Source organism: Miniopterus natalensis, chromosome 10 (assembly GCF_054644295.1).
Source record: "Miniopterus natalensis isolate mMinNat1 chromosome 10, mMinNat1.hap1, whole genome shotgun sequence".
NCBI classification, from domain to species: Eukaryota; Metazoa; Chordata; class Mammalia; order Chiroptera; family Miniopteridae; genus Miniopterus; species Miniopterus natalensis.
In genome coordinates this window covers 15,650,882-15,668,587 of record NC_142090.1, presented here as the reverse complement: position 1 = coordinate 15,668,587, position 17,706 = coordinate 15,650,882, and the positions used below count along the sequence as shown (strand labels likewise).

At 36.0% G+C, this 17,706-nt stretch overlaps 1 protein-coding gene across 1 annotated transcript in view; it reads right to left on the bottom strand.

Annotated features, from left to right (window-relative positions):
* Positions 1-17,706, bottom strand: part of COPG2 (coat protein complex I subunit gamma 2) — a 267,346-nt gene that overhangs the window by 207,191 nt on the left and 42,449 nt on the right. The window contains exons 7-12 of the mRNA XM_087821015.1: positions 17,349-17,441; positions 16,086-16,172; positions 14,881-15,038; positions 3,586-3,719; positions 2,989-3,056; positions 868-1,056 (exon numbers count right to left, since the gene is read on the bottom strand). Of these exons, the coding sequence (XP_087677141.1) occupies positions 868-1,056; positions 2,989-3,056; positions 3,586-3,719; positions 14,881-15,038; positions 16,086-16,172; positions 17,349-17,441 (729 nt within the window). The remainder of the gene's footprint in view (positions 1-867; positions 1,057-2,988; positions 3,057-3,585; positions 3,720-14,880; positions 15,039-16,085; positions 16,173-17,348; positions 17,442-17,706) is intronic.

Below are 17,706 nucleotides of genomic sequence, written 5' to 3'. Positions count from 1 at the left end.
AACAAAGATTTTTCATATACTGGTAATAAACAATGAAATAGAAATTTTAATAAAGTAGAATCACAAGCATAAAATATTCAGATATAAATTTAACAAAAGATGTGCAAGACCTGTAGAATAAATGCTACAAAACACTGCTCAGAGTACAAACCTAAATAAAGGGAAGGTATACCATATTCATGAACTAGAAGAGTTAATATTGTTAAAATGTCAGTTCTTTCCAAATAGATTTGTAGATTCAACACAACCCCAATCATAATTCTGGCAGGCTTTGTTTTATAGAAGTTATAAGCTGGTTCTAAACTTTATAGGGAAATGCAAAGGAACTAGAATATTAAAAGAAGGACAAAATTGGAAGACCACACTACTTGACATTTAAGAGGTACCATAAAACTACAATAATAAATAGAGTGTGGTATTTGCATAGTGATGACAAAAAGATCAATAGGATATGATTAGGAGCCCAGAAATATACCTACAAGTATATGGTTATCTGCTTTCCAGACAAAGATGCCCAAGCACACCAATGTGTCTTTTCAACAAATTATGCTGGAATGACTGGATATTAATATGGGGGAAAACTGAACTTATCACACACACTACACAAATATTAATTCAAGTTGGATCACAGACCAAAATGTAAAAGCTAAGACCATAAAACATTTAGAATAAAACATAAGAAAATATCTTTAAGACCTGGAAATAGCCAAAGGTTTCGTAGGACACAGAAAGAAATAACTGTGAAACAAAAAAATTAATAAATTAGACTTCATAAGCATTTAAAACTTTTGCTCATCAAAAGACACTGTAAAGAAATAGGAAAGCCAGAGAGACTGGAAGAAAACATAATCACACTTAAACTCTTACCTTGAACTCATCTGAGATTTCAGACACAAAAGAAGATATCTGCTTCATGAGTCTGTCCACACTGCTCTCACTTCCTGTTTTGAGGAGTGTAGTAATGGCCAGGGTAGCGATGCTTCTGTTAGAGTCTGTGATCAAGTTTTCTAAGTCCAGATTGCAGGCTGTCACAGCAGAGGGGTGCTTCATTGCCACCTTGTGGAAGGGCAAGAAAAATATTAAGCAAATTGCTATCGATAAAGGCAAGAATTTTAAAAAATGAAAGAAGAGAAAAACAGAAATTTTAATTTAAGGTAAGTAATTTTTTAAAATCTAAATGGGACAACATAGGTTAAAAGTAATTGTTTCAAGAATGTTTCAAATTAAAAAGGTATGATATACCATTTGATAAATGATTAACAACCATAGTCATAGTACAGCAGAGTACTTTCTCTTCCTAGGTTTCTATGGCCTTTCTAACAATATCTGTCTTTTATTACAGTTGGCCTGTTTTTCCCTACAGTACATGTGTACATGGATATCTATTGGACTAGACGTTAGGATCTCTGGAAATGGGACCTTGCATGGTAGATACTGCTCAAAGACTGTTAATATCTTATCACTTAGAAAACACTTCTGTACTTAAGCAAGCAAACTTCATCCAAACTGGATTGCTCATGGTCACTAAAATATATCAGCCATTCTTCTGTTTCTTTTTGTAGATGTCATTTACCTCCTTGCCTATAGCAATAAAAAGATTTGAAAACAGCAAAGTATTGGCATCAAAATTCACTTAACAGCAAAATACGATCCAAACTAATGTAACACTAATTAAGTCTTAATTTATTCCACTTAGCAAGCATAGTCATATGTATCGTGCAGAAATATTAACGTATCTAATGGTGGGGTATAGCTCCAGGTCCAATGGGGTTAGTATGTAACCTAAGAGATAGCGTCATATAAACTTTCTAAATTTCACAAAATACAGAATTCTGAGACACATCTGGCTCCAAGAGCATAGATGAAGGAATGTGGACCTATATCAACTCTTTTTTTTAAAAAAATATATCTTTATTGATTTCAGAGAGAGGAAAGGAGAGGCAGAGAGAGAGAGACAGAAACATCAATGATGAGAGTCACTGATCGGCTGTCTCCTGCAAGCCCCCAACTGGGGACTGAGCCCACAACCCGGGCACGTGCCCTGACAGGGAATAGAACCCCGATCGCCTGGATCCTAGGTCAACGCGCAACTGCTGAGCCATGTCCGGCTGGGCCCTATATCAACTCTTGTAAATACAATTCACATTGCTGTTCTATAAAGTCTTCTTCCTTGGCTACTCTAAACTTCTCTCTTGTCCAATTATTCATACAATTAATCCATAATCAATCACATACCACCTTATGACGAGTCTTCTACCATATTAAACTTTCATTTAAAAATTCTATGGTTATTTAATTGATTCTGTATTTTGGTACTGCATCCTCTAGACCCATGCCGTACAGTAGTCAATAACGACATGTGACTACTAAGCATTTGAAATGTGGCTTGCCCAAATTGAGATATGCTGTAAATATAAAATAAACACTAGATGTGCAAGATTTAGTAGGAAAAAATAAAAGGCAAAATACATCTTACATCTTATAAAACGTTATACTGATTGCATGTTAATACATTTTATATATATTAGAGTAAATAAAATATATTATTAAAATCAATCTCACCTTTAAAATTATTTAATTTATTTATTAAATATATCTTTATTGATTTCAGAGAGAGGAAAGGAGAGGGGGAGAGAGGGATAGAAACATCAATGATGAGAGAGTCACTGATCGAGCCCGCAACCCAGGCATGTGCCCTGACTGGGAATCGAACCCCAATTGCCTGGATCCCTGGTCGATGCTCAACCGCTGAGCCACGCCCGGCCGGGCAGCGTGGCTCTTGACTATACAGTGCTTAAAAGTCAGAAGTGAATTATAATCTTTAGTTGAATAATAGTGAAAATGGCCATACCTAAGGCCACAAATACAAGTGAGATGCTATAGAACTGAAGCCAATAAATCATATTTACTTGGAGAGAAAGTCAAATACTTCACAATTGTTTCTCAATCAAACATTGATATAAATGTCAATAACAAAGGGACACCTACCTTGTTCAAGGTCCTCACAGCTGCATATCTCAAAGCTGGCTTAGGAGAGCTACAGAACAACTGAAGAACTAGAAAAGAAAAAAGATCACTGCAACTATAGCTCATTTAATCATAGAGCATGTAACTGAAAATATAGTGCATGAACAATCACATTCAAAATATGCATAAGGAAATTAGATCACAGCATCAAAAATTCACATGAATAATGTATCAAAAATAGAAAAATACCCTTTATTAAGGTATAAAAACTTTAAATATAGAATACAAAGTTTATTCTTTTTTCAAAAAGAATTAGTATACCCATCAATACCTGAATGGTGGGAATATTTATAGTTATAAGAGCAAATGGATTTTTTAAACACTAAGAAGAACTGTAGGCATTAAAGTTACTTTTTAAATGTTTTATATGGGGAAATGATAACTTCAGAAAAGAAGTAAAGAAACAACTAAAAATTTCATTTATATATCAGAGTGCAAAGGCTATATATACAGAGCTAAGATTCAAAAGTCATTCCTAATACCTATTCTGCAGATCTATGGAGCTTAAAACAAACATAGGAATATAAACAAAAGCCAGCTATCAAATATACAACCCACCTGAAACAGCAGGTGCCAGCTCCCTTGCAGTACAGTTAGGAAGATGGATGATAGCTGAAGCTGCTTCATAAATAACCATTTCATGTTTATTTCGCAAGCAGCTCTCAATGAAATCAAAGAGTGGACTTTCATGGCTGTCAATAAATGTACATAGACCATCATTAGATATCAAAAGCAACAGAGGCAATATGCATAATGGTTAAAAGCAGAAAGGCTGAAAAGCACTTTTGGAATTATGGATGAAGGACCACTGAAAATCCATTCCTTCATAAAAACAATGAGAACAACGGCATAAATTTTCAAAATCTACTTTTTCAGCACTCTAGAAATTAGCAAAGGCATGCAACAATCCCAGTAGCTATGAAAGGCAGAAGCCCAGCAGCACTGGAGGAGGCAAATGGGTTTGGAGCTCCCTCAAAAGCCCTGTCCCCAGAGAACTATCACTATTTGACCTGACTGGTGCTCCCTAGAAAAGCCCCATTCATGCAGCTAATCTTTATTTCATCTGACTCCTAGCTCATTTAGTGAGGAAGGCCCTATATCCCCAGGGAGTTTGTCCCTCAAAATCAGTGGCAATTGTTCAACATTACATTTGCCAGAGCCAGTGGTCCCAGTTGGGGCAAACAAAAAGCTGGACAAAAACACTTAAAAGGGAAATCTGAGGAATAAGATGTCAATAGTGGGCTTTGACAATTGCTAGGAACCTAAAAGGCCATGCAGATGTGGAAGGCTGTGCAAATGCCCAGGAAAGACCTGACAGAGCCCTAATTTCTCACCTATGCTTCTGTACAAGCAGGAAGTGAAGCCTGAGGCAGTTGTAAACTGCGAGAGCAGGGAAGGTATGCCCCAACACACAAAATGCCCTCTGGAAGGGGTGAAAGACATGCTGGTTTAAAGCATTTAAGAAAATCTGTCAAGTCATTATCTGATGACTCAGCTAACCAAGCAAACAATTCAATGTCTGCACATAACACAGAATAAAGGCTGCACAATTAGCCCAGGAAAGCCACTAAACAAACAGCGACAACAACTCTGAGGATAGGGAAAGGGAAAACCTGATTATTAAAATTACCACATTGTATTATTTAAAATATCCATTTTTTGACAAAATTTATCACACACACAAAGAAATAGTAAAGTATAGCCCATGTATAGGGGGTGGGGGGAGGAATAAACATTATTCCTGAGAAAGCCCAGATGTTGGATGGGAGGCAGTCAATAAACATCATTCCTGAGAAAGCCCAGATGTTGGATTTACTAGGCAAAGACTTTAGGTCAACTAATATAAATATGTTCAAAGAAGTAAAGGAAGCCACGTCCACAGAATTAAAGGGAATTAAAGGCATGACAATCATGCCTCACCAAAGAGAATATTAATATAGAGATAGAAATAAGTTTTTTAAAGGAACCAAACAGAAATTCTGGATTTGGAAAGTATAATAACTGGAGTAAAAAATTCAAATCTACAGTTCAACAGTTGACTTGTACTGGCAGTGGAAAGAACCAGTAAACTTGAAGACAGGTAAACTAAGATAATCCAGATGAGGAAAATTTTTTTAAAAAGAAGAAAAAGAATAAAGCTTTAGAGATCCATGGAATATGACCAAGTGTAGCAACATTTGCACAATAGGGGTCTCAGAAGAAAAGGAATATCTGAAGACAAAAGGAATATCTGAAGACATAATAGCCAAAAAACTTCCTAAATTTGATGAAAAACATTAATCTGTGCACTTAAGAGCACAACAAATCCCAAGCAGCATAAATACAAAAGGATCCACAGACAGACACAAACTGCTGAAAGCATAAGACAAAGAAAACTTTAACAGCGGCAAGATAAAAAACTCCTGATCACCTTGTATGGAGGAGTATCAATATAATTAACGGGTGACTTTTCACCTAAATCGATGGAAGAGAGGGCAGTAGAATACTATATTCAAAGTGCTGAAATAAAAAGGCATGAATTCTAATCCAGCAAAAAGATCCTACAAAAATGAAGGCTGAAAAAGGACATTCCCAAATAAGCAATGACAGAGGGAATACACTGATAATAGATCTGACTCTCTAAAAATGCTAAAGGAAGTTCTTTAGACTGAAATATTGACTTTAAACAGTGATATGAATAATCAAGGAGAAATAAAGAGCACTAGAAATGGCAAATATATATAGTGATATAAAAGATATATAGGTACATTCTTTTCATTTCTCTTAACTGCTTTAAAAGAACATAAACTTGTATGAAGCAATAATTATAACACTAGATTGTTAGATTTATAACACATACACATATAATATGCATGACAATAATAGCAAACAGAAGCAGAGAGACAATGAAACTACATTAAAGCCAAGATTCTATATTTTACTAGAATTTAGTATTAATCTGAAGTAGATTATGGTAAATTAAAATGTATATCATAATCCCTAGAGTAACAACTAAGAAAAAAATAGGGGGAAAGTAAAAATATTGACAGAGAAATTAAAATGATACACTGAAAATGTTTACTTAACACAAAAGAAAGCAGTCGAAGAGGAAGAGGAAAACAAAAAGGACAGGAGACTTACATAGAACAAATAGAAAATGGCAAAGGTAAATACAACTAAACACCCCAACCAAAAGACAGAGATTGCCAGACAGGATATAAAAGCAAAATCCAATTATATACTATCTAGAAGTAACCACATTAGATTAAAAAATACAAACAGGATGAAAGGAAAGCAATGGGAAAATATATATGCCATGCAAACAGTAACCATAAGAGATCAGAAGTGGCTATATTAACATCAGACAAAATAGAATGTAAGACAAAAATATTACAAGAGATAAAGAGTTCATAACGAGAAAGAGGTCAATACATCAGGATGATATAAAAATGATAAACATAGACACACATTTAACAGAGCATCAAAATACATGAATCAAAACTTGACAAAACTAAAGGAGCTATAGATCATTTAACAATAATAGTTGGCGATATCTATACCTATAGAACGACTGGACAGAAAATCATCAAGGATATAGAAGACTTGAAAAACAATTAGTCAACCTAGAACATTCAACCCAATGACTGTAAAATACACATTTTTTTCAAGTGCATATGGACATTTCAAGGATAGATTAAATACCAATCATAAAACAAGTTTCAATACATTTAGAAGGACAGAAATAATCAAAGTATGTTCCCCAACCACAACTGAATTAAACTGTAAGTCAACAACAAAAAATAAAATGGGGAAATCCCAAAATATTTGGAAATTAAACAAGTTATTTCTAAGTAACCCATGGATCAAGAATAAATCAAACGGAAAGTGACCAAATATTTGAAATTGAATGAAAATGAAACATAACAAGTCAAAAATTATGAGATGTAGTAATGCTTGGAGGGGAATTTATAACTTTAAACACCTATACCAGAAAAGAAGAAAGGCCTCAAATCAATAACCTAGGCTTCCACAATTAAGAAATTAGAAAAAGAAGAGTAAACCAAGCCCACAGCAAGAAATAATAAAGATCAGAGCGAAATGACATTTTTCAAAGAAACAGAACAAAAAATTATCAAATTTGTATGAAATCACAGGAAATCCCAAATAGTCAAAGCAACCCTGAGAAAAAAGAACAAAGCTGGAGATATAGCACTCTCTGACTTTAACTTATACTACAAAGCTACAATAATCAAAATGCTATGGTACTGGCACAAAAACAGACACACAGACCAATAGAACAGAACTGAAAGCCCAGAAATAAATTCACATGTATATGGGTAACTAATTTTCTACAAAGGAGCCAAAAACATACAATGGAGAAAATAAAATCCTCTTCAATAAGTGGTGATGGGAAAATTGGAAAGCCACACGCAAAAGAATGAAACTAGACTGCTCTATGACATCATACACAAAAACTAACTCAAAAAATAATTAAAGACTTAAATATAAGACCTGAAACAATAAAATACATAGAACAAAACAGGTATTAAACTTCAGACCTTGGTCTCAGAGGATTTTATGAACTTGACCCCAAAGGAAAGGGAAATAAAAGCAAAAATAAGCGAATGGAGACTACATCAAACTAAAAAGCTTCTGCACAGCAGAAGAAACCGTCAACAACACAGAAAGGCAACCAACTGAATGGGTCAAGACATTTGCAAACAATACCTCCAATAAGGAGCTAATATTCAAAATATATAAAGAATTCACACAACTCGAAAACAAAAATCCGAACAATCTTATTTAAAAAATGTGCAGAGGACCTAAACAGATACCTTTCCATAAGACAAGCAAATGACCAACAGATATATGAAAAGATGCTCAACTTCACAAGCTATAGGGAAATTAAAACCACAATGAAATACCACTTCACATCTGTTAGAATGGCTATTACCTATAAGTCAGGAAATAACAAATGTTGGAGAGGATGAGGAGACAAAGGAACCCTCACACACTGCTGTCGGGACTGGAAACTGGTACAGCCATTACGTAAAACACTATGGAGGTTCCTCAAAAAGTTAAAATAGTTACCATGTGACCCAACAATCCGTTTTCTGCGTATCTGCTTGAAAATGCTGAAAACGTTTATTCATAATGATATATGTACTCCTATGTTCACTGCATCATTACACACAGTGGCCAAGACACGGAAACAACCTCTGTGCTTTTTGATGGATGACTGGATAAAGATGTGGTACATATATTCAATGGAATACTACTCAGCCGTAAGAAAGGATGACATACTGACTGCCATTTGAGACAACATAGATGAATCTTCAGAGTATTATGCTAAGCAAAATAAGTCAGATGGAAGTCATATAGATCTTACTATAATTTCACTCATGTGTGGGATATAAAACAAAAAGCAACAAACAAACGAACAAAATAAAACAAACTCATAGACACAGACAACAGAAGGGTGGTTACCAGAAAAGAAGAGGGTCTGAGGGAGAATGAAGAGTATAAAGGAGGTAAAATATATGGTTATGGAGGGAGACTAGACTCTGAGAGGTAAGCACACAATGCAATATACAGATGACAGAGAACTGTACACTTGAAACTTATGTTATTAATCAATGTTACCACAATAAATTTAATTTTAAAGATGAGTGCAGAGATCAGTGGACTGGAATGAAGAACAATAATTTTTAAAAATCAATGAAACCCATAGTTAGTCCTTTGAAAAGATCAATGAAACTGACAAACTTTCAGCTAGACCAACCAAGAAGAAAAGAGAAAAAACACAAATTACAAACCCTAAAGAAATTGCAATGATTATAAGGGCATATATGCGAACAAATAAAATAACTTTGATAAAATGGACAAATCCCTAGAAATACCAAACTACCAAAACTGACTCATGAAGAAACACAATATCTAAATAAACCTATGAGTTAGTTATTTTAAATGTTCCCTCAAAGAAAAGCACAGGTCCCAATGACTTCATTGGTTAATTCTATCAAATATGTACAGAAATAATACCAATCTTTCACAAACTCTTTCAGAAAATAAGTGAGGTAGGCACATTGCTTCCCAACTAATGTTATGATGCCAGCATTACTGGAACAATAAGAACAAATTTTCACAAGAAAACTAAAGATCAATATCCCTCTGACATAGACACAAAAATCCTTAACAAAATATCAGCAAACTGACTCCCGTAATACCATAATTAAGTGGTACTTATCCCTAGAATGATACATTGGTTTAACAGAAAATCAATTCATGTTAGATACCAAATTAATAATATAAAGGACAAAAACCACATGATCATCTTGATACAGAAAAAGCAACTGACAAAATCTAAAACCCATTCATGGTAAAAACTCTCAAAAAACTAGTTTGCTGAATGTCCTCAACCTGATAAGGGGCATCTTCTGAAAAGCCACAATTAACATCATGCTTAATGCTTTCCCCTTCGTATCAAGGACAAGACAAGGATGTCTACTTTCACCACTTCTACTCAACATTGTACTTAAGGTTCAAGTCAGTACAATTAGGCAAAAAAAAAAGAAATTAAAGACATCCAGTTTGGAAAGGAAGAAGTAAAACTCTTTTTCACAGATGCCGTGATTCTGTACATAGAATATCCCAAGAAACACACACACACACACACACAAATGGAGTCAAATGACCATACCAAGGTTATAGAATACAAAATCAACATGCAAAACTCAATTATGCCCTGGCCAGTTTGGCGCAGTGGTTAGAGTGTCGGCCCGCAGACTGAATAGTCCTGAGTTTGATTCCAGCCAAGAGCATGTGCCTCGGTTGGAGGCTTGATCCCTGGTCCCAGTCAGGGTGCGTGCGGGAGGCAACCAATCCATGTCTCTCTCTCACATTGATGTTTCTCACTCCCCACCCCTTCTTCCTTCCCTCCCACTCTCTCTGAAAAAGCAATGGAAAAAACAAAGGACTAAAAAACAAACACCTCAATCATATTTCTGTATGTTGGCAACAATAAATCCAAAACAAAATTAATACAATTCCATTCATTATAGCATCAGAAGGAATAAAATACTTAGAAATAAATTTAATAAAAATAATTCAGGACTTTTACACTGGAAAGTACAAAACCCTGCTGAGAAATCTAAGTAAAAAGAGAAACAGTCTCTGTTCATGAACTGGAACAACACTATAGATCAAATGGGCCTAACACACACACAAACAGAACAGAACATTCTCAAGTGCACACAGAATATTCTCCAGGACAGATCACGTTAGGTCGCAAAATAAGTCTTAACGCATTTAAGATTTAAATCATACCAAGTATCTTTTTTAACCACAATGGAATGAAACTTGAAATCAATAACAGAAAGGAAACTAGAAAATTTACAAATATGGGGAAATTAAACAACACACTGTTGAACAACACATGGGTCAAAGAAGAAATCAAAAAGGGAAATTAGAAAATATCATGAGACAAACAAAAACACAACATATCAAAACTTATGGGATGCAGTACTAAGAGCGAAGTTTATAATAAAAAACTATAATTTTTTTGAAATACCATCTATGGTAACATACATACAAACTCAAAAAGAATTGCCAGAGAAATTCTGAGAATTAACAAGTGAGTTTAACAAGTGAGTGGTAAGAGTAATTTTATCCAAAATTAGCTGGCCACGCAGAAAAGCAGTTGGTTTCCTATGAACCTCCATAAAACTGGACTCAACCAAATGTGAAAGGAAACCAATTCTGGCCAGTCACAAAGCTTGCACTTGAGCTCCTTCCCATAATGCCAGCAGAAGGACTGGTACTTCCCCACCCATGAAAGCTCACATGGAGATTCCTGCTGCTGGCATGCTATGTCAAAAAGCTGTGAGGTTTGGATCCCAGGCCCATTATGCCAAGGAAGAGTTGCTTCCCCCCAAAATTAGCATGCACTGCAGCTGGGAGAAATCTGAAGTAAAACTATGGGTCAAATATCTTTACTTTCATATACGTTTTAGAATTTTCCCTTTACCATCCTGGATGTTTAAGACAATTTAAGCTTTGCAGTAATTTACTATGCAAAAATAAATCGTAAGTGAATTATTACAAACTTACATGTACAAGTTATAAGCAAATTACTACAAATCTACCATGATTAAGAAAATGAATTATTTCAAACATTCCAGAAGCTTCCACATGCCATCTTCCAAACACTATCATGATGCTTCCCTAAAGATAAATACTATCCTTACTTTTAATACTATAGATTAGTTGTGTCTGTTAAGTCTGACATTAACTTAAATAGAACTACACAAAATGTATTTGTTTGTGGACTTCTTAGTAAGACTCATCTACGTAGTTGCATTTAACAGTAATTTGTTCCTTTCCGTTGTATACCACTGACTGTATGATTTGTTTTTTAATCCTGGCATTGAAGGACACTTAAGATTGCTTCCATTTCAGGGCTATTAAGAAGAACAGTACTAAAGATATCCTTGTCTGTCTTCTGGCACACAAATGCATGCATTTCTGTTTGGTATTTAAAAGAATTGAGATTCTGATTGGGGGTTCATAGGATCCACAAAGCAAAATAAGATGTGACATCCTTATGGTATTGAATATTCCAACCTAAGAACATGATATATCCCTCCATTTATTCAGGTCATACTTTATATAAGATTTTAAAATTTGCTGTGTAGAGATGTACACGATTTTTGTAGATTTATTCCTAAGGATTTTATTTTGATAATAGTAGCATCTTTCCAAAATTTTATCTTATTGACCAGTTGCTGGGATATAGAAATAAAATTGATTTTGCATAGTGAGCTATCCAATAAACTTGGTAAATTCATGTATCAATTTTAATAGACAATGTATAGATTACTTTTCATTTTCTATATACCCAATCATGTTGTCTGCAAAGAGTTTTATATCTTTCAAATCATTAGGCTTTTTTTCCTTTTATTTTTTTAAACATGTTTTTATTGATTTCAGAGAGAGGAAGGGAGAGGGAGAGAGAAAGATAGAAACATCATTGATGAGAGTCATTGATTGGCTGCCTCCTGCACACCCCCTGCTGGGGATGGAGCCCGAACCGGGTATTTGTTGATTGGGAATCCAACCTCGATCTCCTGGATCCTAGGTCGATGCTCAACCGCTGAGCCATGCTGGCCAGGCAATACTTTCTTCATATCCTTATTCTGTGAACTTTTTTTCTATTTTTACTTTGTTCATTTTTTGACTTTTTAAACTTTTTCATTAAAAACTAAGATACAAACACACACATTAGCCTAGGCCTACACAGGGTCAGGATCATCAATATCACTGTCTTCCACCTCCGCATCTTGCCCCACTGGAAGGTCTTCAGGGGCTAAATAATGCACATGGAACTGTCATCTATGATAATGTCTTCTTCTGGAATGCCTCATGAAGGACGCTGAAGCTCTTCTTGAGGAGGTATCACTCGTCAGAAATATGTCCATGATGGTTTGCTTGGTTTCTTTTTTTTTCATTATACATTTGCTTGTAAGCAGATAATGCACCATGAACATTCCTCCCTATTAATGAAAACCTTTTGTTGTTTTCAAACTTTTTAAGGAGCTTGAGGTCTGCAAATGCTTCTGCTAAACCCCTCACTGTGCATTTTCTTGGGGCTATTTTTTCCTGCAGTTTCCTTTCCTCTTTTACTCCTTTTTCAGCTACGTGTTCCTGTTCCAGTTCCAATGACTCCTCACTCATTAATTCCTCGGGAACCACTTCTAGGAGCTCCTCAATATCATCCTCACCCACAGCCAGGTTAAAGATGTTTGCTGCCTCACCCACAGCCCTACTGATTTCTGCAACTTTCTTTTGTTTTTTTTGTTTTTGCTTTGGCCATGGTTATCACGATGCTGAGCGGCGTACACTTCTATGTCTCGTCTTTAATCCAGGTCATTAGAAGTTTCTCCGTGTCTGACAGAGTCCCTTCTCAAATTTTTGTTATGCTCACTGCCCTCAATAAAGCAGATCATTTAACAGCTTCCGGCACTGTTCCTGTTCTTCAAGATCGTTAGGGTGGAATGGGGCAAGCCTGACTGGTGAGCAGTGACCATTGCTGATTTTCTACCTTCATAGCCCTTAATCACTTTCCATTTCATTTCCAGGTCAACCACTCAATGTGACCTCTTACTGGCAACATTAGTGAAGGATTCTGTATGCTTAGGGGCCATGATGAACAAAACAACATGAGCCTAAATCAAGCACAAGAGAAAATAATGCAATCAAGAGACCCAGTAAACATGAGCTGCTGCCTGCATAACACAACATACTGTTTTGCAGCAAATTTTTCTCTTTACAAGTAGAAAGAGTATCTCTAAAAATAACAATATAAAGTATTGTAAATACATGAACTAGGAACGTAGGTGTTTAATATCATTATCAAGTATTAGGCACTGTACATAATTGTACGTGCTATACTTTTACACAACTGGCAGTGTGGTAGGTTTACATCAGCATCACCACAAATGTGAGGAGTATGTTGTGCTAACATGTTATGACAGCTATGACCTTATGACAGCTACAGTGTCATTAGGCAATAAGAATTTTTCAGCTCCATTATAATCTCATGGGACCACCATCATATCTATGGTCCATCATTGTGCAAAACACCATATGTGGTGCATGACTACAGAAACTGTGAATGATACGAGGCAAAGACTCCAGAACGTATGACGCTTCTCTACCAAGCAGTTAACCTGGCTGGGATCAAACTCCAAACTTGACCTCCTCCATGGTGAGTTGCAGCTGCATTCTCCACTCAGTTCTTTCAGCTTACCGTTACTACTGTTTGCCACGTTTCCTAGAGTCTTCCCCATACGTGCACAGTTCAGACGCCAGCCAAGGATTTTTGTAGTTTAAAACTGATTTTGAGGCTCACATATTTGTGGCTCCCTCCTTTCCAGGATTTCCACCCTAAGTTTCCATCACTCTTCCAATCTCCAACTGTGTTTTGACCCCTCTGTGCAATAAATACTCCCCCTTTCTGTGATCCCACCTAGGAATTGGGAGCTGCCCTCAGGAGACTCGCCAGAAATACCCAAATCTCATCCAGTACAGCTTCTGTCTTTCAGGCATCAACTTCCCTCCAGTTTTGCCTTCTTTTCACGACTCACCAGTACTTTAAAATAGTTGTGGGTTTTCTTGTTTGGGGGAGGTATAGTTTTATACTGATGATATAATCATTATTTGCAGGGGGGCTAATATGACCAAGCTACTCCACCACTAGAGGAAGTGCAACTGAATATTTTTGGATATTCCATTTTATCTTCTCTGTTAATATTTACATTATGCCTTTTAGGCTTGTTCAGTGGTTACTCAAGAAGTCACAGTATTTATCCTTATATTATCAGTCTACCATCAAACCATACAATGCTGCTTCATGAACAATATAAGAACCTTGCATATGTAATTCTATCTTTCTCCCTCCTACCCTTTAAGTAAATAGATAATTTAAATAAATCATTAAATGCAGTGCTTCTACAGTCTCTTTTATAAAAGTAAAAGGGATAAACAAGATTCTTAATGTCGCTTCCAGTTTTCACATTTAATTATTGTATACCTTAAGATCTATAAATATTTTTTGTTTAGAGTCAATATGTTATTGTATTATTAGCAATCATAATCTATTAAGTACACATACCAGAGCATATATTAGGTTAAAAAAACAGACAAAAAAAACAAAACGTTGTGTTACTTGGAATCCCGTGACTTTTTTTACATTCAAAAAACATGAAATCTATCTGCAAAGTCAGCCCTGCCCAAAAAATATTCAAAAAGAAATAAATTCTGAGGCATATTTACCAACAAAGGAAAAATTACTTAAGCTTAAATGAAGACACTTACCCCTCTTCATTTTCTTTTAGTAAACGACTGGCGATTCGGATCAGCATGCAGTAAGCAAACTGTGACTTCAGACCGGATTTAGTAAATTTGTTTAACATCTTAGAAACAGCAAGGCGATCATTCTTTTTAAGGTGATACAGGACTCCCAACGCATGGTACTAAAGAGCAAGAAAAGGAACGTAACATGCGGAAAATCAAGTAGGCAGAGGATGAAACTTACATGAAAGTAGAATCACATGGAGCCGAATTTTTAATAAAACATACCCAGGTAGAAAGTACACAAACAGAATAGCTTTTTCACACTGAATCACCCACAGGCAAGACTGAAAGGATAAGCGGTTCTAATTTACCCCCAGAAGGTGTAGATTTGGAGTGGGCAAACATTAAGAAGGTGGCATATAGCCTGAAGGTACACCTGGCAGGTAGGGATTGCCCCACACAGCCTCAGTACAAAGGTCTCAGGTCCAAGGCTTTACCAGTGTGGCAGGCCTCCGAGTGGCTTTAAATCATCTGTGGCAGAGCCAAGAACTAAAGGATCCGCCTCCTGAGGAAGGCTTAAGGAATGCGAGTGTATCATCATGGCACTTTGTGTAAAAGCACAATGATCAGAATTAGGAGGGTGAGGGTCTTTCCCATGGGGAAAACGACTACTGTCTTCTTCACAGCTGAATACGCTTACACGAGAAGTTATCAGCACTGGGAGGGGATAAATAAGGACCCTCTCAAATACAAACGGGGTACTTGACATAAAATTGCCAGCTAAGAATTTAATCTTGTTCCTTTTATTTAGGAATGGCCTAATGACTATCAAAAGGAGACCTTTCCAACAAAATGGTTTTACAGTTTCGCAAAGTAAAAATTACTCTACACTGTTTTTATAATGCCTACTTGGAATTTAACATCCTTCTTCACAAATTACTTTTCAAATAAAGGACTGAAATGTACTGTGAAAGACCTTTTGAATGAGCATCTCAAAGTGCCACTGAATATAAGCAGCTTTCTCCAACATTCTTACAGCTTTGACTGAACACTGGCAGGGCAGTAATCATAATGAGTGGGATACCTACTTGAGGATATGCACTAACACGCTGTTTAATACTAGCCTTCGGCTAATACTCACTGGGGGAATCAATAAATTGCCCCTACCATGACAGGTTAAAGAAAGTTGATCTTGGGACAGAAGCTGAAACATTCAATGACAGTACCTGGACCATAATATTGTCACTTGAAGCAGCTTCTTGGGCTTCATTGACCCAGCGCTTAACAACATCATAGCTTATCTTCATCATGTGCTAAATGCAAAAAAAAATGAGAATAGATAATGCACCATCACTGAAGTTTAGAAACATGAGTTAGTTTTCTTTTCCAAAATACATTTCCAAAAAAAAAGAAACAACTTTGTAGCTTTATAAAGTATTTCAAGTCTCTATTCCTGAGGCACCAATAAAACCAGAAACACTTTCTCCAAGCCCCCAGTGCAAAGGTGAGTACAGTGTCTGTTTGTGGGCTGGGAGAGACGCATAAAAGGAAGTAATGAGAGGGGAGGGACGAGAAAGGATGGATAGTTAATAGAATGATACTTAAATAATGTTATCATAGGTTTTATTTCCAGAAAACTCACCTAGAAGAACAGAATACCAATATATCCTTTGCTGTAAAACTTGACCAATTATGTTCCAGAACCAGATACTCTTGTAATTCAGATGATCGAATCCATTCACACATTAGTAATCAATTTTAATTAAATGCAGTGTGATAGATTGTAAGGAATAAATTTTGTTTTGATAAAAAAGGGAAAGAAAAGGTATGTCTAAAACAAAGGCTACTTCCTGGAAGGAAATTTAGAAGTGGGACAGAAGACTTTGGATTGAAGGACACTGTGGAAACAGGCAGCGAGGAAAGTAGAGGACAGAGGTAAAAGTGCAGGTCATAATAGAAGATTTTTTAAAAAAAGAGAGATTGAAAGCCCTGGCCGGGAAGCTCAGTTGCTTAGAGCATCATCTTGATACAATGATGCCAAGGTTGCAGGTTCGATCCCCAGTCAGGGCACATACAAGAATCAACCAAAGAATGTATAAATAAGTGAAACGACAAATTGATCTCTCTCTCCTCCTCTTCTCCCCTCCCCCCAAAATAAATAAAAATTTATAAAGTAAAAAATAAAGAGATCAACCCTGTTTCTTCCCTATTTTCCCCTCACCCTTTACCTCCCATCTTTACTATGAATACAACATAAGCTTCTGATTACCAAAACCTTTCAAACACATGAAAATTTAATGTTTTTAACTGCCCATTTTAATTGCTCAATGCTCCCCTGGCAAAAAAAGCATTCTTGGATAAAATAATAGAGATGTACACATATTTTTTAAATGTTTCATCTGTGAGAGAATCATAGTGATACTTTGCTTTTGCAACTAGAAACTGTACCATGCATAAGAAGTAGGCAGCCACTGTCTTTGTTCACTTACTAATGAAGACACCAGTGCTGAGCTGGATACACTGGAGACCCTGTCCACAATGGCCTGCTTCATGTATCTTTCAATGGCCTGCAGCATTGTTCCCTAATGACATGCAGAGAAAAAAAGTTGTTGAAGCAAGACACTCATGTTAGATTACCACTTCAAAATAATTTACAAAAACCATCATATATGAGTTTCTGTGTAAATATTTAGAATGCATTAAAAAGGATCAGCATATAATAGAGTAATCATATCCCATCGAGCAGAACCCAGACGACTGAGTGGAAGCTTCAAGGAGGAACATTTATATGTAAGGAAGACAAATAACTGTTCAACAATGAAATAAACTGTCTCAAAATGGAGAGCT